Source organism: Zingiber officinale, chromosome 2B, assembly GCF_018446385.1.
Source record: "Zingiber officinale cultivar Zhangliang chromosome 2B, Zo_v1.1, whole genome shotgun sequence".
In the NCBI taxonomy this organism is placed as follows: domain Eukaryota; kingdom Viridiplantae; phylum Streptophyta; class Magnoliopsida; order Zingiberales; family Zingiberaceae; genus Zingiber; species Zingiber officinale.
In genome coordinates, this window is record NC_055989.1 from 135539355 (window position 1) to 135561218 (window position 21864).

Here is a 21864-nt window from a genome sequence, read left to right on the forward strand (position 1 = left end):
CTGAAGAAGAACAACACAACGTAGTTGAAGAGCATAGAAAAATGGAAGGCGTTTGAAATATTTGATGCTAGTGAAGATGACCACAAAAAAGTTTGTCTCAAAGCAGGCGAAGTATGTTGTGTCAGAGCCAAAGACTCCTATGGTAAGTGGTAAGCAATGTGGAGTTGCTCCAAGTCAAGACAATGATACATTATTGGCGAGTAACTTCTCTCTTTTGACCTCTTAGAACTATCTTGATGCATGATGTTTTACTTTATACTAGTTTAGATAGGTTATAAAATTGTATGATACTCTACTCTTTTGCTTGTTACTTATCCTTTAATTTGCTTGACCTTTCTATGTCGATTGATATCTAGCTATCCTCATTTATGATCCATGCTTATTGCTCTTACTGGAATTGTTGTGATACTACACACTACTTATTCGATTGTAACTGACTTTTTCCTCGCTTGTCCTTTTATATTTTTTGTTATTTATGTTCTCTACCGGATGAAATTGTTAGTATTTTACTTAGGCTATCTATTGTTCCCTCACACACTACCTGAGACTGAGAGTCTCTGTCTACGAGTCCTGGTCGTGGTAATGTGTTATTGTCAGTAGAAAATGACTATCTATGTACTTTGACCACTCGCGAGACCCGTTTGTGGTACCGTGTTGTCGCATGCATTTAGTAGCTAAATAGCTTTCTATTTTTCATACAATTTTTTCATTGAGTTAGATTAATCTCATTTTTATTGCACCACATGAAATCATATGCATTTGTTAAGTCTAGATATTGTGTATAAATCAATGATCATGAGGAGGAATAATCCCAAGTACCCTTCATTACCATGCCTAGTACCGATCCTCATTTCCTGATTGAGGAAATGAGGCAACAATTTAACTGATGGGTTTATTAAATCATTATTGCTTGATATTTGAGCAACCCATTTATCTCTAAGTTTTGTAGGGATGCTATGGATACCATAGGTTATAGTTTTCTGTAGTCAATCAATTAACCTTGATGGGTATTCAGAGTTTTACAACAACCTTAGGTTAACTAGTTTACATATGACACTAGGGTAGGTTGCATGGACATCATTTTGATCCTTGCCATCATTAGAGATCACCTGGGTTGTCGTCCCTTGATGAACACTTTTATCTGTTTCCCTTTTTACTGAGCCTTTATCTATCCCATTTTCTGATCTGACTGTGGGCACTATGTATTCACATTTCTTTCATGGCCATTGACCACCCACAGTCACCTTCTTTAGTTCTGTCTATCTCAGTGCACCAAGCAACGTTTTGTACAAAGTTGTCATGGGTTATATTCTACAACTTGAGGTCAAGCTAAGCTCTGGCTACCTCATCGTTTTATAATGTACGCCCTCTATCAGTGACTTGACATAGATGTCATTTTACGGATTTTTTAGTTTATCATCCATTTCTCTATTCCAAGATAGAGAAGTATTCATATGCCCTTTTATTACATTTACATCATTAGGACTAGACATGTCCCGGGGCAATGTAAAGCGGGGGCGGATCTCCTGGACCAACAATCCCTGATCCCTCCCTGGACCAGAAACTTCGTATAAAACTGGGATCCTCACGTGCAAATCATGTGCACACGCTAGCGCCAAAAGCCTCGAAAGCCCTAGCCTCCTCGCGAACTCTCCTCCCTCCAGCGTCGCCTCCCTCCCTCCAACGCCGGCCTCCAGCGCCCCTGGCGACCACCCTCGTCGAATCCGGCCTCCCTCCCGCTCCCTCCCTCCAGCGCCGTCCTCCAGCGCCCAAAAACCCCAAAAGTCCTAGCCCTCGCGAGGCGAACTCCTCCCTCCAGCGCCGACCCTCCCGCGACCTCGAGCGCAGCGCCGCTTCCTTACCGTTGCCTCCCTCGTCGCCTGCGGCCTCTCTCCAGCGCTGACCTCCAGCGCCGTCTCCAGTGCCGGCCGTCTCCAGCGCCGTCTCCAGCGCCGGGGGTGTTGCTCTTCTCTGATGGTGGCATGGTTCCTGTTGATGCTACGTTCATGTTGGCCGACTGAGAAGGACATCTGTCCTTGCATTGGTTAGAGATGGCCATGAGCAGCTATTCAAGGACTGATCTATGCCGTTCTGTGCTAGGCAGCACAAGTTGACACCCTTGTGAAACTGCTGTGATCTGGGACTGAAATTGGTTTTAGAACCTGTATTTTAAACTGTTTATATGTTGTTCTTATACTTTTTGAAGTTCATGCCCCTACTCAATCGAGCACATGCATCCTTGTATAATGGGTCTTTAGCACCCTATAGGTGTCTAATATCTGTAATAACAGCAAAATCTACAACATACAGAATGCCATCTTATGTAGGAAGGATGTAATGGTCTGAAGAAAAAAGAGAAAACCATTCTGCTGTGAAACAGTATGTTTCTTTTGTAGTAAGTTGGTATGGCTATATAGTGTGTGCTGCTATGATTGATTTGAAAATAGTTTCTTGGTATAATCAACATGATTTAGTATTTTTAGTTATCTGCATTTGTCATTGCTGCATTGATTACAACTTGAATTGCTTTCACTAATGCTATAGTTAGCTGATTATACCATTTAGTAAATTAGCTTGGTTTTTTAAATAGTTTATAGTTGAGTATACACTTGATAATACACTTGATACTATTATGTCATAGGTGCATCAACCATCTCATCTTGGTAATTTTCCGACAAATTACTTGGAATAATGCTACAAAAGGTATAGTGGTTTTTTTGCTTGGGTTTGGTGATTAAAGTGTGTATGTAATGCTATAATTTCAAGTATTGTGTATTTTGTAGGTTTTTGTTAAATTTGGAAGCAGTGTAATTTTTGATGGGTTGGATTTTGTGAAAACTTCTTTAGTGGTAAACTAAAGTTCATGTTGATTTGAGTTTACTTCTTTAGTGTTAAACTAAAGTTCGACTGATTTTGCTCAGCTAGTAGCAGGTGATATATGGCAGGTATTGCGATGGCATTTGGCTGGATTTGTCCACTTCTGAGAAACTACAGTTTATGTTCGGATGGCATTTGGCTGGATTTGTCCACTTCTGAGAAACTACAATTTATGTTTGGATGACATTCGGCTGGATTTGTCCACTTCTGAGAAGCTACAGTTTAATTTACTTAGCTAGCAAATTCCCTGTGGCTGGTTTTGTTATTTTTTTTTTTTGTTTTGAGCTGTTTGGTTGGACAAACAACTTGTAAAATTTTGCTTATCAAGTTACAGAATTTAGATGAATCATTAATACAAAATTTAGTTACGAAATTTTGCTTGTTTTGAGCTGCTTGTGGCATTGTTCGTGTTATTCTTACACTCATTTGCCAACTTTCAAGGACAAAGTGGATTCAGATGAGTCATTAATACTCTTAAGATCAATAATTGTTGTAATGAATGAGTTTATTTTTAAGTTACAAATGGAGAATAAATTTTCTGATTAAACTTTGTGATGTGCATGCCTTAGTTCAATGTGATAGTACCAACAATCTAATCCATAAGCAAAGAAACATCTTGAAAGCTGAACATAACATTTGTTCTACTTAAAACAACTGCTGCTGAACTCATCAGCGTATAATTTACCAGAAAGATGCTGGTAAAATTGCAAAAAAGTGGTCATGAAACAAGGCACCCATCGAAGCATTGAGGAATGTCTTTTTTTTGCTGAACACGAGTAGATTGATATTCAACATTTGGAACATTCAAATAAATACTTCTAGTGGTTAGTGAAAGAAACTCAGGAAGAAATAATAGAAACCACGCTCATATGGTTGCAAGAAACACAATCCTCAGAAATATGACTGCAAACAAAGACTAAAAATACTGAATCATGCTGATTATACCAGGAAACTATTTTCAAATCAATCATAGCAGCACACACTATATAACCATACCAACTTACTACAGAAGAAACATACTGTTTCACAGCAGAATGGTTTTCTCTTTTTTCTTCAGACCATTACATCCTTCCTAATGACATTCTGTATGTTGTAGATTTTGCTGTTATTACAGATATTAGACACCTATAGGGTGCTAAAGACCCATTATACAAGGATGCATGTGCTCGATTGAGCAGGGGCATGAACTTCAAAAAGTATAAGAACAACATATAAACAGTTTAAAATACAGGTTCAAAACCAATTTCAGTCCCAGATCACAGCAGTTTCACAAGGGTGTCAACTTGTGCTGCCTAGCACAGAACGGCATAGATCAGTCCTTGAATAGCTGCTCATGGCCATCTCTAACCAATGCAAGGACAGATGTCCTTCTCAGTCGGCCAACATGAACGTAGCATCAACAGGAACCATGCCACCATCAGAGAAGAGCAGCACCCCCGGCGCTGGAGACGGCCGGCACTGGAGACGGCGCTGGAGGGAGGCCGCAGGCGACGAGGAGGCAACGGTAGGGAAGCGGCGCTGCGCTCGAGGTCGCGGGAGGGTCGGCGCTGGAGGGAGGAGTTCGCCTCGCGAGGGCTAGGACTTTTGGGGTTTTTGGGCGCTGGAGGACGGCGCTGGAGGGAGGGAGCGGGAGGGAGGCCGGAGTCGACGAGGGAGGTCGCCAGGGGCGCTGGAGGCCGGCGTTGGAGGGAGGGAGGCGACGCTGGAGGGAGGAGAGTTCGCGAGGAGGCTAGGGCTTTCGAGGCTTTTGGCGCTGGCGTGTGCACATGATTTGCACGTGAGGATCCCAGTTTTATACGAAGTTTCTGGTCCAGGGAGGGACCAGGGATTGTTGGTCCAGGAGATCCGCCGCCGTTCTTAGAACAGTTCGATTAGATTCGTCTTTGACATATGAGGTTTAAGAATGACCACATCATGATTGTTGGAATACAAATAATCTATATCGGAGATTTGTAAGGGACTTAGTTGAATTTAAAAATTACACAAAATTTAAATTTAACTTACAATTGAGCTGATCACCTGAGCAGATGATCTCAAGCTGTCTGTAGGGACTGATTTTTATCCAAGTGTCAACCTCAGAGTGACTGAGTGAGCAGAGCGTCCGAGCAAAGAAGTCGGTTGGACGAAGCAGACAGACCTAACAGGAGAGATCGGTCGGATGAGACAAACAGGTAGAGTAAGAGAGGCCGTTTGGGTCGAACAGACAGATCGGGCGACAAACAGGTCGAGCTGTCAGAGAGGTCGACCGAGTCGAGCAGACAGACCGGTCGACAGACAGGCTGATCGAAGCAGACAGGGTGGGCTGTCAAAGAGGTCGGCCGGGTCGAGCAGGCAGGCTGAGTGAAGCAGACAGGTCGGGCTGTCAAAGAGAATGACCGACCGGACGAGCTGACAAGCCTGACGAAGATCCCAAGCGGGCAGAGAAGGTTGTCGGTCTGACAAAAAGACCGACCAGGAGAGCTGACCAAAGCCTGCGAGTCGCAGTTTCCTTGAAACAAATTCGCCCACCTCCGGCTGTGCTTCGAGGCTTACAAGGGTCGTCTGTTTCCCAGGATACAACGACCGACCGTGAATCTGACCAAGCACTGGTGGTCACGGTTAGCTGAGTGGTACCCGAATGCTACCACGGGTACTCCGCCGAGCAGGAGATGCATGACAGAGGAGGAGGAAGAAAAATGGAGAGCTTTTACTTTACTTACCGTGTATTTTCTACTTATGATCGGAACCTCCTTATATATGAATCATGTACAAATGGATTGTAATACCGATAAATGGAGGCCTGCCTATAAATTTAATTTTATTGTAATATTTATATTAACTTTAAATGGGTTGTCAAATATAAAAAATAGAAGATTGTTGGTACAAATAAGAACTAAGTAGTCGAATCGGTACTTTGATATATGACAAATGATTTAAAATTAATTATTATGTAATTTAATACGTGTGTTAAGTGTGCAGATGTAAGAGAATTTGATAGGTATAATGTAAGAGCAATGGGAATGTCCAAATGAGTCCAAAGTACTTGACGTTTGATAAATATGAGAAAAGTCTAAATGAATAAAAAAAAAATCTGACATTTACAAATAGGAGAAAAGTCTAAAAGGATTAAGAGGATTGGATATTTAATAGACAGGATAAAAGTTGAAATGAATTAAGTGGACCGTACACATTTGACATGTAAGAAGTCCTAGAACTACTAAACACTAGACACATGAGGAGTATTGGTAAATTGAGGACAACTAAATATCAGATAGACCTTCTAGCAAAAAAGGCTATGAGGGAGCGATTCCTAACCTTGTGATGTGAGTGGTTTTCTTGCAACCTAGGTACTTGGCAGTTGTTCGAAAGTCAAAATTAACAAACAATTAACTAAGGTCAACTCGGCTATAAATAGTTGCTCCATCAGATTATATTCTATATATAATTGTTAATATTCACAAAAATAATTAATTCGTTGACCAAATTGCAAAATTTAGTTGATAACATAGACACATAGTCAAAAGAAAATTTTAGAATAAGATAATTTGGATTTATCCAAAGTTGATGGATTAGATGCCATCGATTAATTGACTAGAATTTTACAGTCAACATATAATTTGGCTGAAATAAAATAATTTTGATTTGCCAAATTGGTCAATCACATGCCCAACCAACCAAAAAACACGGCCAAAGATAAGACTTTGCTACAGGTATAATCTAGAGTTGGTTGACCACATAGATAGGGTTAATCGATGAAGTCAAGAGAAAGCCAATCAACGAAAAAGTCATACATAATTAGTTGACCACTTTTGCAGATGTAGTTGACCACTTTCTCAGTTAGTGAAAGTTAGTGAAACTTATCCAAATTAGTCAACCAAGGTGTGTAGGTTGATCCACCAAATGATATAGTTAGCAGTTGCCCGTTGATCTAGATGAAGTGGTGTATGTGGCAGTCCGCGCGTTTACTCGATCAATATGCAGAAAGTGATCAACTAGATCAGTTGATTAACCAGAATGACAAAGTTAGTCAACCAATATTCAGATAACTAATGATGACTAAACCTCTCAGGTTGGTTGACTAGAATGACCAAGTTGGTCGACCAAATCATACCTAACAACGTCTATAAATAGTGGCTTGATGTTGCTCAATTAGGATGTCAACAAACTTTTAATGTTCGCGCATTACTTCCTTATATCAGCTCTCTACAGGCAACACAGTGCTCATATTGTTTAGTCAGTTTAATATTTTTATATTATGATTTATTAAAACAACTATCATGTTCTTAATTGCTTGTTTTACGATTTTGTTGTTTTTTATGCTAAATTTCAAATCTTTTTTAAAGCTAAAAAGTTTTAATACTATAATTATGACTTTGTAAAATGATTTTTCGCCTCTTAATAATTATAAAAAGATTTTTATATTAAGGAGTGTTTCACCTAACAAATCATAGGCCGTGGAGTTTCTGATCTATATTAAATATTTGTGTCTCTTCTATCTTATCATTGCACTTATTTTCTTTAGTATTTAGAAAACACGTTTGATTTTAAAATTAACATTACCATTGAAAATCAATATTCTATCCGTTGCATATCTGATTTCAAAACATCCTTTTGAAATAGTCTTTCAAAATAGTCTATTTTTTTTACAATTTAAAATCCTGTTCACCCTTTCTATAGAGTTTTTACATGATACTACAACATAATATTCTAGAAAGTTATATAGAATGATACTTAAAGAATGATAATATCCTAATAAGGGATCTCAAATAATATCTATATGATAATATTTTAGAAAGTTATTTAAAATTATCTTTGTAAAATATGATATTTAAAATAGTAAAATTATTTGAGGAATAATTTTAATAAAATTTTTAAATTTTTTTATTTTTTAAATTTAATTATTAAAAAAAGTCTATTTGAAATATCTAAAAAAAACAAATATTAGTTAGATTGTGGAATTTTAACCAAGGTTTAATTAATTACCGAAGGTTATAATATTATTATTGTTTTCTTATTTTCTTTCTTTTCTCTCCCGAGCCGATCCCTTCCTTCTCCCCTCTCGCGCGACGCCGAACTCCTCCCCTCTCTTCGCCGAATTCCTCTCCTCATCTCACCACCGCCGAACCCTTCCTCTCTTCATCTCGCGCCGCCGCTACCTATTCCCGAACCTTTCCTCTTCCCCTCTCCTCTTCGCCGATCCTCCCCTGCCGTCGTCTCCTTGTCGCGGAGGTTCTCACCGCGCCGATCGCCACGAGAGCACCGCCGGCAGCAGTCCTTCTTTTCGCGCGTCTCTGCCCTAGAGCGATCGCCGCCTCCCCTGTGCTCTAGCGCCGGCACAGATCGCCCTCCTCTGCTGCGATTTGGCAGCACAACAGCCACACCCAAGCCCTAGCTTCTATGCACTACCGCCCCTTTCTTCTTGGTCTGATTCCGCTTGTCGCCGTCTTCCTCTGCTCTGAGCCGGCGCCACCATCTTGACCTAGCGCCAGTAGTCGCAACCACCAGATCTTCTGCTCCGGCCATTGTTTTCCGACAGCACGGATCTCCGGCTGTGATTCAACAGAGAGGGCAAAGGTGGGGTGAGTTGTTGAATTGATTCATGTTTAACTTAATCTGAATCAAGTGTGGAATGTTTAGGGAAATTTTGTTTGGGAGATCAGCCACCTCACCTTGCACCAGCTACCAGTTCTCGTAGCCAACGTCTTCAACTTTGGATCAACATTGATACATCTAAATTTAGGTGAGTTTTAGAGGTGATTCCATTGTTACGTTGGTTGCGTTAGTGGTAATGGATTGTACAAGTTGGTTAGTTTGTATTAGGTTGATTATGTATAGATTTTAATCTAATTGAATAGTGGTATGATTAGGGTTAAGGAAACTAACCCTAGTTGACCGATGAATTAAATTTAGGTAGGGTTAATGTCTACGATCGATCAGGGTTTTTTCTAATTAGGTTTGGGTGTTTTATTTAACTGTTTAATTCATATGAATTTAGCTAAATAAAATATATATATTGATTGATGCAAGATTCTGATTCGAGACGAGTGTCTCGATGTCGGATTTGGTTTGATTCGATCTTCTTTTTGAGGCGGGTATCTCTTGACTTATCTTTTATGATATTGTCACTTTGATATGCATAGTAATTTATAGCTAGTAGCAGTGATCATGCTTAGATTTGCCCTTGATATGTCACTATTTGATACCTATAGTATGTTCTGTTTGTTGCCTGTTATGCATCCATGTTTATATCTCTTAATTATTGCCTTGTGTACCTTAGTTCCTAGAGGAAGTGGCATACTTAGTTTCACTGAGTATCTAGTTTTCTAGATTTTATTATCTGGCATGTGTACTTAGATCTGTGATATCTAGGTCATAGTATGATTTATTTTCCTGTTTGCTATATATTATGTGGAGGTGATTATGGTTAGGATTTACATGATTATGTTGTGCGATTGTCGACTCCATTATTGTTGAGCACACCGCCAGTTACATGATCTGCACACACAACCACTCATGGGTTAGTGGTATATCAGGCAGAGTGTGTGGCAGTTTGCTCTGCCAGTGCTCTGCTGGTCCACTCATGGGTAGCGTGACGCAACGTGGTAGCACGACAGGGATCCCTCCTCTGGACTGTCTCAGGGAGACGAGAGCATTGCGCTCCCCCACTCTGATTGGAGTAGGAGGATAGGTGTACTCCGTCAGCATCCTGTCTACTCGATCACTCAGGAGCAGTGATGACAGAGTGCACAGTTGTCATAGCTCTACCCACTCGGTCTCACCATCGCGTGTGAGACGACTAATTGGTGTCAGGGGTGACACATGTCATTTTTGCATCATATGCATTGATTGCATTTATTGTTTGTGATTGCTGCACTTTGTCTACTGCATTTTGGTGTTGCATATGATTGACATGCATACAGGAGACATTATATATCTGGTTTGATAACCCTTACATCTGGATAAGAGGTCCTGGTGAGTACAGTTATTCTTTTGTTATCTTTTCAGTTTGCATTTCTTATTATTGATCAGAAGACTGTACTCTATGATTATTACTGATAGTTATATCTTACTAGGTATGTCAGCTTGATATCCGCTGAGTTCTTTGAACTCACACGGTTGAGCTATTTCTATTTCAGGTAGCAGGTAGATTTTTGGAGTCGCTTGGAGTATCTTGTCTGCCAGTTCCCACGTCACATCTGAAGACCTGTTTTTGGTTTTCATTTGTACTTTAATTGGTCTATGTTTTTGGTTTACTTAGCAATGTAAATTTAGGTTTTGGTTTCGGAGTGTCTGATGTGGTGTTTTGTATTGTTTGTTGTGTTGTGTAAGTCTAGCCGGCTAGTAGTCTTGTTTTTGGTTTGTAATGATTTTCTATCGTTTCCGCTGTGTTTTTGGTATTTTGATCCAGCCGAGTGGGCTGTTAGATATATATATAAATGTGTGGTTGTATTTTTTTGTTGTTACAGTCGAGTGGGCTGAATATAAGCTGTGTGGTTGTGTATATATTCCAGTCGTGTGTGGCTGATGTATATCTGTGGATGTAGAAATGATTTAGATTGTCATTGGTACATGGCAGATATTATCGGATTTTTCTCTGGCTAGAACTCCTTAGGGTGTGACAATCTCAAAGAAGGATCTAAAAGAAAAATAGTAGATCAAGGTTATAGGCCAAATCTCTTTTGGGCTTAAAAGTGGGTGGGCTGTCAATAGGAGGGAGGGAAGGGGGTGTTCAATGTTAGAAAGATAAGTTTAGGTTGTTTTGCCTCAAATACAATACTAAAACTAGTTACCCCTTAAAAATATTTTACTCCTGTTTGCTTTTATCATTGGTTACTACGGGTGCAAATGAATCAAGTTAGCTTGTGAGCTTTTTGAAATAGTTACCCCTTGAAAATATTTTCCTCCTGCTTGCTTTTATCATTGGTTATTACGGGTGCAAATGAATCAAGTTAGCTTGTGAGCTTTTTGAACCCATTTGCACCCATTGTTTCATTTGCACCCATTGGTTATGCAACAACACGGATGCCTGTTCCTTGGGCAATGATGCAATGGTTAGGCCCTCCAATGGATAACTAAGGGCCAACTAAAAAAAACATGGATGCTTGGATTTGAACAAATGATATATTTGTTCTTCACTCAAAGTCTATCCACCCTAGGCGTTGTCTGAAAAAGAAAACAAAAGATTGTTTTGGCGGTAGTCTCCTCTCAATCTCTAGGTTCGTATTCCTCTATTTCTCTCTTTTCTTGTCTTTTTGTTCGACTTTGATGCTAAATTTGTTACATTTTGATTGTTGCGGTATCTGTATGAACATTTCGAGCTAGGGTTGCTAACTTGCAGTTTTTTTTGTTGTTGTTGGAACTGGTGCTGAATTGTGGGATCTTCTCGGATGTCTGATCCGATGGGCTCCTTTTTCGGTTTCTTAACAATTGCCTGTATGGTCATTGCCTTTGTTTTTTCCCTTCTTCTATGAAAGGAAAAAAAAGGTTAAATCTAAATATAGGTGATGCTTCTTTTATTAGGAATTCGGACGAGGTGATGGTGACAAGAAGTGGTATGATATTATATTGCCTTTTGTTTACTGGGTAAGTAGCGTAGCATTTCTTTAAATTAGATAAATTACCCGTTTGGACTGCAAAATCCTATTCAAATGAATGCCTTTGCAATTAACTGAATGGATAGTGCTAGTGTGAACGTCTTAACTTGTTCCAAAGGTTGTATAAAATACAGGGCGACTTGTAAACTTATGTGCTGCATCCGTGAACACCAGTGGAGGGAAGGGTGGGATTTCCATAGTGCATATGATTGAAGATAGTTTTTGTCACATAATTTTACATTTGTCTTTGTTGGTTTCCTTGTGAAGTATGTCTGCAGCCATGATTGTAGCCAAAATTATAATGCCATTTCAGTAACTAGGAATTAGGATACTTTGCTCATTGTTTCTCATTTCTTTAAGGAATATTTTACTGAGGTAGTTTGCTATATATGTGATTTTCTTCTTGATGTTTTATGTGATGCTGGCCACTTGCTCCCTTTAAATTTTGAGAAAAATATTCCTTGTACGTTATTTGCTAGTATGTATTTTAGTCTTCTGCTTCTCTCTGACCTTGTTTTTTAGCAACAGCTACATGTCGAATATATCTTGATTTTCAATCAAACTTACACCATCCTATGGCCTATGTCAACAGGCAGTGTTTCATGCCGCATAGTAGTCTTCCCTTTATCATTTTCTGCACTCTCTTATGTAATTGGAACCTTTATAGTGCTAATTTTCTTTCCGCCTACTTCATTGCAGAAAGGGTTTGCACTGAATTTTTTCTCCTTTACCTTGTTTCGGTGACCAAGCCATTTGACCTATTTCTAAGCCTTAGGAAGATGAAGTTTCTGGAAAACACTCCTTTGGACAGGTGATTCTAATATGCTGCATGTGTTACTAAACTTTAATTTGTTACTCAGCATAAATCTTTTCTTAAATCATCTAAACCCGGGAGAGAGTACCATCAAAGGGAACCTTGAAGCCTTCTCATGTAAGATTTAGTGCGACTTGTATGATTTTTGGTATTATATAGTTAAAATTTAATTACACATTTTTTTATTGTTGTTTAGGTAAACAAATTGGGACAGATAGCATGCTTTCTTTTAGCTTAGAGCATGAGGTACAACATGTATCAATCATTATTTCAAATATGATGATTTTTCTTCTATCTCTGAGTCCATTTATATATGTCATGCTTAGTAATAGTATGCACATGTCATATTTATGCAATACACACACACACACACACACTGAAAGACTTTGTAGAAATATTAAGTATTTAACTTGGGATATTTATGGTTGTTTCCTTTGCATTGAATGCAGCTTGTTAAAATATATTATTTTTGTCCCATATAAGTGTAATAATGTAAACAATGAAACAAATAACGTAATTCTTTTTTGTAGAAAATAAATTGAAGATAATTTCATATTGGTGTATCCACAATTAAAAGAAGTAAATAAAATTTTCAATATTGCATCAACTTTAATAAATTAAAGATTTGATTTGATCGTTGTTTTATAGAGTTGAATGTTGGACTATGAAGTGAGTACACGAGCAGAAAATGAGTCACAAAGATGAAGATGTCAAGGTGGATGTGCTGATATATAAAGATGGACATGATAAAAAAATAAGAACATCAAACACTAGTTGGGATGACGTATATTAAGAAAAAACTCTGAGAAACATTTTTAGAGGATTGTATGAACATGTCCTTAGGCGATCAATAAATGCTCCGGTCATGTGAGACCATGGCAAATATGCTCATTAATCGAGGAGGAAGAGGGAGACCAAAGATGATTTGGATAACAACAATAAAATAGGATAAAATTTATTTAAATATAGATGATGATATAGTAGGGGATAAACCCCAATAATATATGAGTGATTAGTAGTGAAATTTGATTATCATTTCCTTTGATCTCCATAAATTATTATGTTTTATGTACTATCTTTCTTATACCCATGGAGGAATTTGTACTCACTATTTGTTTCCTTTGACCTCCAAGTTAGTAGATAGAGGAAATGTTATGTTGACTATCCTTATCATTGCTAAAAAATCCTAGCTTGCTAGTTCCTCTTGACTTCAAGTTATTTGGTTACTTTTTTTGGTGTTTCATTTTTTCTTCTTTTCTTTTTGAACCTTTGATTTTTGGTTAAAAATATTTACCTCATTTGGTTTTGGTATTGGTATGTACACATAAACAAGCATACATGCATTAACATTTAGTAATTTATCGATTTGTATATTGCATTGATATTTTTGTTTGAGGATGTAACGACCAGAGTGAAGACTTCAGGCGAAGTAACTGAAGTATTTTCAATAAAGAAAGGGTTGTATCAAGGATCAACTCTAAGTTCCTATTTTTTTATACTAATTATGGACGAATTCACTGCACACATTCAAGATACAGTACCTTGATGCATGTTTTTACCATATGATATTGTTTTGTAGATGAAACACGTAAATGAGTAAATGCTAAACTAGAATCTTGGTGGGAAACACTAGAAGGGAAAAGTTTTAGGCTTAGTAGAATAAAGACAGAATATATGGAATTTAAGTTTATCAGTATTAGAATGAGACAAATTGTTAAGATAGGTGATAATGAGTTGCCTGGAACTGAGAGCTTTAAATATTTACGATCATTTTTGCAAAACGATGGAGGGATTAAGAGAGATGTCTTACATAGAATACAAGCATGATAGTTAAAATGGAGGAAAGCATCGAGTATTTTATGTGATCGTAAAGTACCTTTAAAACTTAGAGGAAAGTTCAACAAAATCGCAGTTAGACCTACTATGTTATATGGAACTGAATGCTGAGGTATGACTCGAGCACATGAGTAGAAGATGAGAGTTGCAAACATGAGGATGTTAAGGTGGATGTGTGGATACACAAGGATGGACAGAATAAGAAATGAGAGCATTAGAGAGAAAGTCGGAGTTGCATCTATTGAGAGAAACTCTGAGAGACACGTTTAAGATGGTACAGGCATATATTTAGACGATCAATAATTGCTCCAGTTAAGTGATATGAAATTATGACAAACACGCACATCAAACGAGGAAGATGAAGAACAAAAAAGACTTGGTTAGTAATAATAAAACAAGATAAAATTTATTTAAGTATAGATGTTGTTATAATAGGGGATAGAGCCCTATGACGTAAAATGATCCATATAGCCGACCTTACCTAGTGGGATAAGGCTTGATTGTTGTTGTTGTATTGATACTTTTGTTTGGTTAAATGAGTTTTGTCTTCCTACTTATATTATCACTAAGGGGTACCTTTCCGGAATGAGACAAATTTATTGGTATTAGAGTTTGGTTTGTGGTTTTTGGTAATGAGATTTGTATTATGGATTTTAAGGTTTAGGGATTCATATTTTCAATTTTCGAGATTTGTGATTTATAAATATATGAGTTTTGTGTTTAGGGATATTCTTTCGATTTATGATTTTTTTTCGAGTTTTGGACCTCTAGGCAAGCAAGAGATATCTCTGAGCTATAAAAAAAATTAATGTGCATCTTTAGTTGTTGTCTTACTCTTTTTAATTTGACTATTTATTTGGGTCATGGTAGGACATGCCATGTAGTAAGGACCGCAACTCCTTTTCTCACAGGTTCCATCTTCACCTTGAACTCGATCGAGAGGAAGGTGCTGGTTTTAGATTTTAATTCAGTTTGCTTGGCCTTGGCTGTAGCTATTGGTTTGCTTCTGGCTTGATTCATTCTTGGTTTTGTTTTGGACTGAGATCACCTCATTTCACATGTTCATAGGTCATTTAGTCATCATACACTTGAAACCTGAAGACCTTTTCTTGCGTTGGTTTGGTGGCCTATTCCAAATATCTTGACAATTTTGAATTTGTCCACTGGATTAATAATATTTTCTGGCATTAATCTTACATGATCTCATAACAATTTGGAAACACGGGAGGAAAATATAGAAAAATTTAGTTATGAACCAGAACTTTTCATTTTTCTGTAGGAGCGTTGGGACTTGGGTATTTCCGGATGACTTATCATCATAATAAATTTTAATAACAAGCTCTTCAACACTAGTCTCTTGAATATCCATTATCACACCTTTTTTTTCTCATGCTGCATTATCTATTGCAGCAGCTGTAAAAAATTGTTTCCAACTTTCTATCCCATATCCTTTATCCAACTTTGTCAAATTCATGAGCCAACTTGTTACTTGTGTGGGTTTAGGAATTGACACTTAGACCTAGTCAGAAAGGACCTAGATGTGTTACTGAACCCTAGTTCTCATAGACTTGTGTTCCAATTTATGCACTTGTGATTTGTGAATTCTAAGTGGTTTCCAGAGTCCATTCAGCTGTAGTTGAATTATGTGGTTGTTGAACCAATTTAAGCTTGTTAAACATTAGCTGTCTAGTTTTGACTATTCCGTTTGTTCATGTTCAGCAGGCATAACCTCTCACTCAACTTTATTTTTTCTTGTTTGCTGTCTTCATCTCGTCTTGTTCTACAACAATCCTTTTCTTCTCTAGTTTCTCCATCCTTCAATTTTTCACCATGTTGTCACCTTCTCATCAGCTGTCTTTCTTCTACTTTGTCCTGAGTTTGTAAGTCGCCTAGTTCAGTTTTGGCTTCTACTGTATTTCTGAATTCCAAATGTCAGATGACTTGAACCCATTCATACTATGCTAGTTTCATATTTTGTCATACTTGTATTAATATTATCAAGCCGGATTAGAGATTGACTATATGGATGTTCTTAGATTGACATTAACCTGTTACTTGATATGATTTCCCAGATATGTGATGGAAATAATAATTAGTAGTGAGATTTGATTATCTTAGGTTTCCTTTAATCTCCATAAATTATGATGTTTATACCCACGGAGTAGTTTGTACGCACTACCTGCTTTCTTTGACTTCTAGGTTAGCTATCCTTTGCGTTGCTCATAGATCCTAGTTTGTCTGTCTTGCTTGACATTGTGTTATTTGGTTTCTTTTTCTATTGTTTTGTTTTTTTTTTCTTTTCTTTTTGAACCTTTGATTTTTGGTTAAAAATATTTACCTCATTTAGTTTTGGTATGTACACATGAACATGCATTAACATTTAGTAGTTTATCGATTTATGTATTGCATTGATATTTGTCTTGGGTTAAATGAGTTCCGTCTTCCTACTTATATTGCCACTAAAGGGTACCATTCGGTCTAACGGAATTATACCCCTGTTTCGTGACAATTTTTAAAAGATTATTTTATTTTTTAAAAGTTAATTTGAGTTTTTATTGTGAAAAATTGAGTCATTATTTGACGAAGAATAAGTCTTGTTGTCAATCTATAAAGAAGAGTTAGGATCCAAACATCCCATGTATTAGATATATTTAAATTAACACAGTTTCAATTTTCTTTTCTTTGAGTGTGAATTGCCAAATTGTTTTTCTGTTGCTACATCAATTGGTATCGAAGCCGTTCAGTAGCTCTCTCTCTCTCAATATCCATTTGAGTGTCATATCAATCAAGCATGGTAGATTGCTATATCTTAGCCCTTGATTTAATTTGAAAATTTTGTGTTTCTACTTGATACAATGATAAATTTCTGCGCCCTTCTGCTTTTACAGTGATTCTCTTTTAACAAAGATTTATGATTTATGTAGGGATCATGTGCCATCTCACTATGAAGAACTTTGTCCTATTTTTGTTTATCTTCATGGTACCATCAATTCCGAAGGTCAGGATTTGTCATTGCTACTTATTCACTTCTTTTGTTTTTGAATTACTGCTCTTTAAATATCACCCCTGTAGTTTTACCAATAATATTGTTGGTATTTTCAGATTGTATTTTGTTGGACTCTATGTTGTATATTAATTTCTTTCTAAATAGGTTGGCAATTAGCATAACTGCCTACCTACTACAACAACAACAACAACAACAACAACAAAGCCTTTTCCCACTAGGTGGGATCGGCTGCATAACCGCCTACCTATGGATGGAATTATAATTTTGGCCATTGATTCTAGCCAATGATTATCTTGTGCTGTTAGTGTTTGCCTGCTGATCAATACATGGCAAGAATGAAGAAGGATAGGGAATCTAGTAGTCGAAGCTGTAACTATCCCATTATTACTTGATTTAATACTGGCTACTATATGAATGTCTTCAAAACTATAAATAGTTTACCTAAATGTAGTTGCATCAATTGCAAAAGTTCTCCTTATTGAGTAACTGAAACCAAGGCAAAGTCAATTGTAAAAGATCTTCAATGCACAATGAACACTAGAATATATCCATATAATCCATTCAAATATAGCAACTGCAATACTTTATTTGTTCCTGAAACCATCCTACTGGGCATTATCCTGTAGTACTAATTTCACAAATAAGTTCAATATGGAATTTGCTTATTTCCATCGACATGTTGCAGTTCAGGCCTTCTAGTGTTGTTCGACATTTGCATGCTTAATGTGGATATCTAATTTTGATTGATTTGTGAATTTTAGTAGCTTGTTGTTTTCTTTTAGCATCTCTTTTCCTTTTCCTTTGATTCACATTCTGTATATATGATCATTTATCACAGGCCAACAGTTATAATGAAAATGTTGACCTTGCTGGAAATAATAGTCCAAGATTTGTTGGCTGTTGGCCATGCTTCTGGCCTTATCTTGCAAGCTCATTCTTGCAACATGGTACCACATTTGAATCAGATTTTCATGGTTACTTAGCTCAAGAATTTGGTATAAGTGATACCTGTAAAGGGCTCGCTAGTAATATTGGCACTCTTGGTATTTTGAACCTTGATCGGAAACTTAATGGTGAAGGATCTCATCGACACATAATTTCCACCTTGAGGTTCTTGAACCAAGCAGATATTAATTCTTTGGTTGGTACTCAAGAGTGCGAAGCAGTTATCATTGAAAGACTACCAGTTGGTATCTTTGCCGATCCATTTGAGTTACAACATCTTGTTAACCACAAAGGTTGCTGAAACTAAAGTGTGCTTACATTTTGCATGTCAATTTCAATTTTTTTATTTTCTTGTTCAATCATTTACATTCTCATCATTTTTGCAGTTTATTCGGATGTGGCTGTATTTGGCGATAAAAATTTAGAACTGCCCTCTTCACTTTCAAACAGGTCCATTGTTGAGATTCATATGATCATTGGCAATGAAAATTCATCGAGTGCTGAGACTATAGTACAACTTCCACTGCATGCTAGATATCCGGTGAGTTTAAAATCGAAGAATCTTATTGGAATAACAAATACGTTGTATATGATTAATTTCTTCTAGAAATATGTACAGTCATTTTTCTTTCTTCACTCTAACTACGGTATAAATTTCATCTTGGTCATTTAAAGGGACTGATTAAATGGGCTTAGAATGAGAAATTGCTTTTACTATTAGATTTAAAATTAGGCATCAATTAAACAAGTCAATTGTATCAAAAGTTAAAATAAAATGTAAGTCGTCAGAAGTAACTCCAATGTGTCACCATGCAGCACCTATGAAAATTCACATGTTAGTTCTATTTATACTTTCCTTAAACATCATCAACTAATATTACAGATGCATCATATTTATTAGTAGGTGGTTTATTGCTATTTATAATGTCAAAAGAATTGTTTTTTATTGGCAGAAATTTACTTAATCTATATGATAGGAAAATTATGAAATATGGTTATACGCCAAATAGTTCCCTTCCTTTTTGTTATTATTGCATCTGTACCCCCTTCCCTTCTTTGTTCTCCCACTCTCATCTCTCTTATCCTTTATGTTTCAATTGTGTTAGTTTTGTTACACTTTTGTATAATAGATGTGCTAAATAGCATTTTGTTCTTTCACAAATCAAGTTATAAACTGGCTGAACATGGTCGTTTCCTTTTCTGCATGCTAGTATTTTGCATGACTTGCTTTGCAACCCTGTCCAATTGCTAAGATTAGCTCTAAACCCTCTAAATGCCTGGTTTCTTGCAGCCCCTTGATGGCAGTGGTTATATGAAAGTCAAATTGGAAAGCCCAGAATTGTTTCTACGTTGCAGGCCGAAAAGCTTGAAGTTAGAGCCATGTTTGTGGATACTCATTGAATTGAATGATAATGCTGGACCAGCGAAGACAGTTGCGTGGCATGTCCCCGCAGGGAATGATGCACACAGAAACATTGTAGCCTTTGCAACTTTTGCTTCCGCATTGATTTGTGCTCTTTCAGTCTTTGTATTTACTATATATTTCTCCAAGAACAACTTCGTCCAAGTGCCTCCAGTCTTCTGAGGAAATGGTATTACTCTTGTTTTACCCGTCTAATTGTTCATGAGCACTATTTAAATTGTTATTTTTGTAATTATCTTCTTTAGCACGTATGATTTTATATTTTAATAAAATGTTTGATTGCCTTTTCAGTACAAATATATAACTTAAATCGTGATCTTAAATGTGATCGAGTGCATAGATTACATAAGAGTTCCTGTATATTGCGAATCTCTATTAATCATTTTAGTTGTGCATAATCCTATTTGTTTGGTATTAATTAATAATTTAGAATATTGTGAATAAGTTCAATAGTTCAGCTTTATAAGATTTTTTTTTTAATTTTTTTTTGTTAGATAGGCATTATAAAATATATGATAAACATTCCCAAACTGTCTCCTTAATGTTTATAACAAACCTTAAATAATTTATGTATGGATTTGTTTATTAATTTGTTTAAAATTTGATTATGATTTTTAATTTTATATTTAAATGTGAAAAAGTAACGCGTTGTGTAAATTTTATATTATCTCATTATAAGTTGAAAAATGTATAAATCTTATTTATTGAATCAATAGTTTAGTAAAAGTTTCAGATAAATAAGATTTTTTAATGAAGTTTAAACAAGTTAAATTCAATAAGAAAATAGATATATCTTGGTAAAAATTTAAGATAAATAAGATTTTAATAAAGAAATTTAAATACGTTAAATTTGATAATAAATTTAAATACAACCAAATTAATATATCTTGATTTAAATCTTGAAATTTAACCTTCTTATGACTATATTACGATTTAACAACTCTACAATCTAGATGTATAATTTTTATTTTGCAATTTAATAATTTAATCTTTAATAAATAGTGATATTCTATTTTTTTTTAAAGTTTTTAAATTGACATCAGATATCCTGACTAATCTTGGAATGGCCGATTCGATCTCATAGAAATTTTCCACTGACCGTCAAAGTAAATCGAGAAGTATTTACAGCGGTTGGCTCATCAACTTAGCGTTCTTAGACCAATCGTCTATTAAAAAAAATATCTGTTAATTCATTGAAGTTGAAATTCAATCCTTATATATCTAAAAAATTAAAAATATATCCTGTCGTCATAGAAGAAAAAATCTATTAAGATTTTTCGTAATATAATTCTATTATGATATTTTATAACAGAATTGTGGTTTTTCATAATAGAAATTCTATTATGATTTTTCATAACAGAATTTTGTTACTATTTTTCATAATAAAATTCTGTTATAATTTTACCGGGTCTGGGATTTAGGCATATTTATAGGTATTATTGTAAACCTATTGTACAATCACAAGAATCATAGAATATGATTCAATTGTGTAGAGAGAATTCTAATAAAACTTTGACCGCTTTTGTGGAGTAGGCACGTTGCCGAATCATGATAACTCTTCTTCTTCTTTTTCCTTGTGCTTGCTCCTTTTGTGCGTCTTTGTCTTGTTGCTCCGCGTGATCTCTCTTTTTCTCTTCCTATTCTTTCGCGTTAGAGGTTGAGAGGTGTTGCCTCCAACTCAACCTTCCTCAGAGCAAGGTTTTGGCGGATTTCTTCAACATGTCGGGGATGACTTCTGTGAAGTTTGATATAGTGAAGTTTAACGGAACTGGGAACTTTAGATTATGGCATAGAAGGGTTAAGGACTTGTTGGTGCTACAAGGCAGGGTGAAGGCGCTAGGAGAAAGGAAATTGGAAAGCATGGAGAGATTGAATTGAGAAAAACTTCAAGCGAAGGCAGTGACAACAATTAGGCTTTATCTTATGGATGATGTGATGTACCATGTCATGGACGAGGAGTCACCGGTGGCAATTTGGCAAAAACTGAAAAGTCGGAACATGTCAAAGTCATTGACAAACAAGCTATATCTTAAATAGAAATTATTCGGGCTGAAAATAACAGAAGGAAACAATTTGAGCCAGCACATTATCGTATTCAAGCAGATTGTGAGCGATCTGAAGTGCGTTAATGTGAAGATCGAAGACAAGGTGCTGATATTATTGAATTTTCTACCTTCATCTCCTACATACGAGAATTTAGTTACTACTTTAATGTGGGGTAAGAAAACTCTCAAATTGGAGGAGATCACAGATGCATTGCTAGGTTTTCACCACAAGAAGAAAACAAGCGATGAAGTTTCTTAGGGAAAAAGACTTTGGTAAATAGCAACCAAGAGCGTGATAGGAGCAAATCTTGACATAGATCTGGTAACAACAATAAGGTTCGTTC

General features: G+C 36.4%; 1 protein-coding gene across 6 annotated transcripts; it reads left to right on the forward strand.

Annotated features, from left to right (window-relative positions):
* The first annotated feature begins 7865 nt into the window (after positions 1-7865).
* Positions 7866-19772, forward strand: LOC122047389 (phosphatidylinositol-glycan biosynthesis class X protein-like). Of its 6 annotated transcripts, XM_042608644.1 has the most exons (9): positions 7866-8430; positions 8494-8596; positions 11377-11439; positions 12150-12381; positions 12461-12510; positions 17025-17098; positions 17946-18345; positions 18439-18593; positions 19344-19772. In XM_042608644.1, the coding sequence occupies exons 6-9, from the start codon at positions 17030-17032 to the stop codon at positions 19635-19637; spliced, it is 918 nt and encodes a 305-aa protein (XP_042464578.1). In that variant the 5' UTR covers positions 7866-8430; positions 8494-8596; positions 11377-11439; positions 12150-12381; positions 12461-12510; positions 17025-17029; the 3' UTR covers positions 19638-19772. The 6 variants fall into 6 exon arrangements, with proteins under 6 accessions (XP_042464578.1, XP_042464576.1, XP_042464579.1 ...); XM_042608642.1 differs by lacking the exon at positions 11377-11439; XM_042608643.1 differs by lacking the exons at positions 7866-8430; positions 8494-8596 and adding an exon at positions 10571-11289.
* The last annotated feature ends 2092 nt before the right edge of the window (positions 19773-21864 follow it).

Excerpts from the sequence above, each read along its gene's own strand:
- LOC122047389 (XM_042608644.1), top strand. The coding sequence starts at position 17,030 with ATGTGCCATCTCACTATGAAGAACTTTGTCCTATTTTTGTTTATCTTC. Across the intron at positions 17,099-17,945 it reads TGGTACCATCAATTCCGAAG|GCCAACAGTTATAATGAAAA; the intron begins GTCAGGATTTGT and ends CATTTATCACAG. Across the intron at positions 18,346-18,438 it reads ACATCTTGTTAACCACAAAG|TTTATTCGGATGTGGCTGTA; the intron begins GTTGCTGAAACT and ends TCATTTTTGCAG.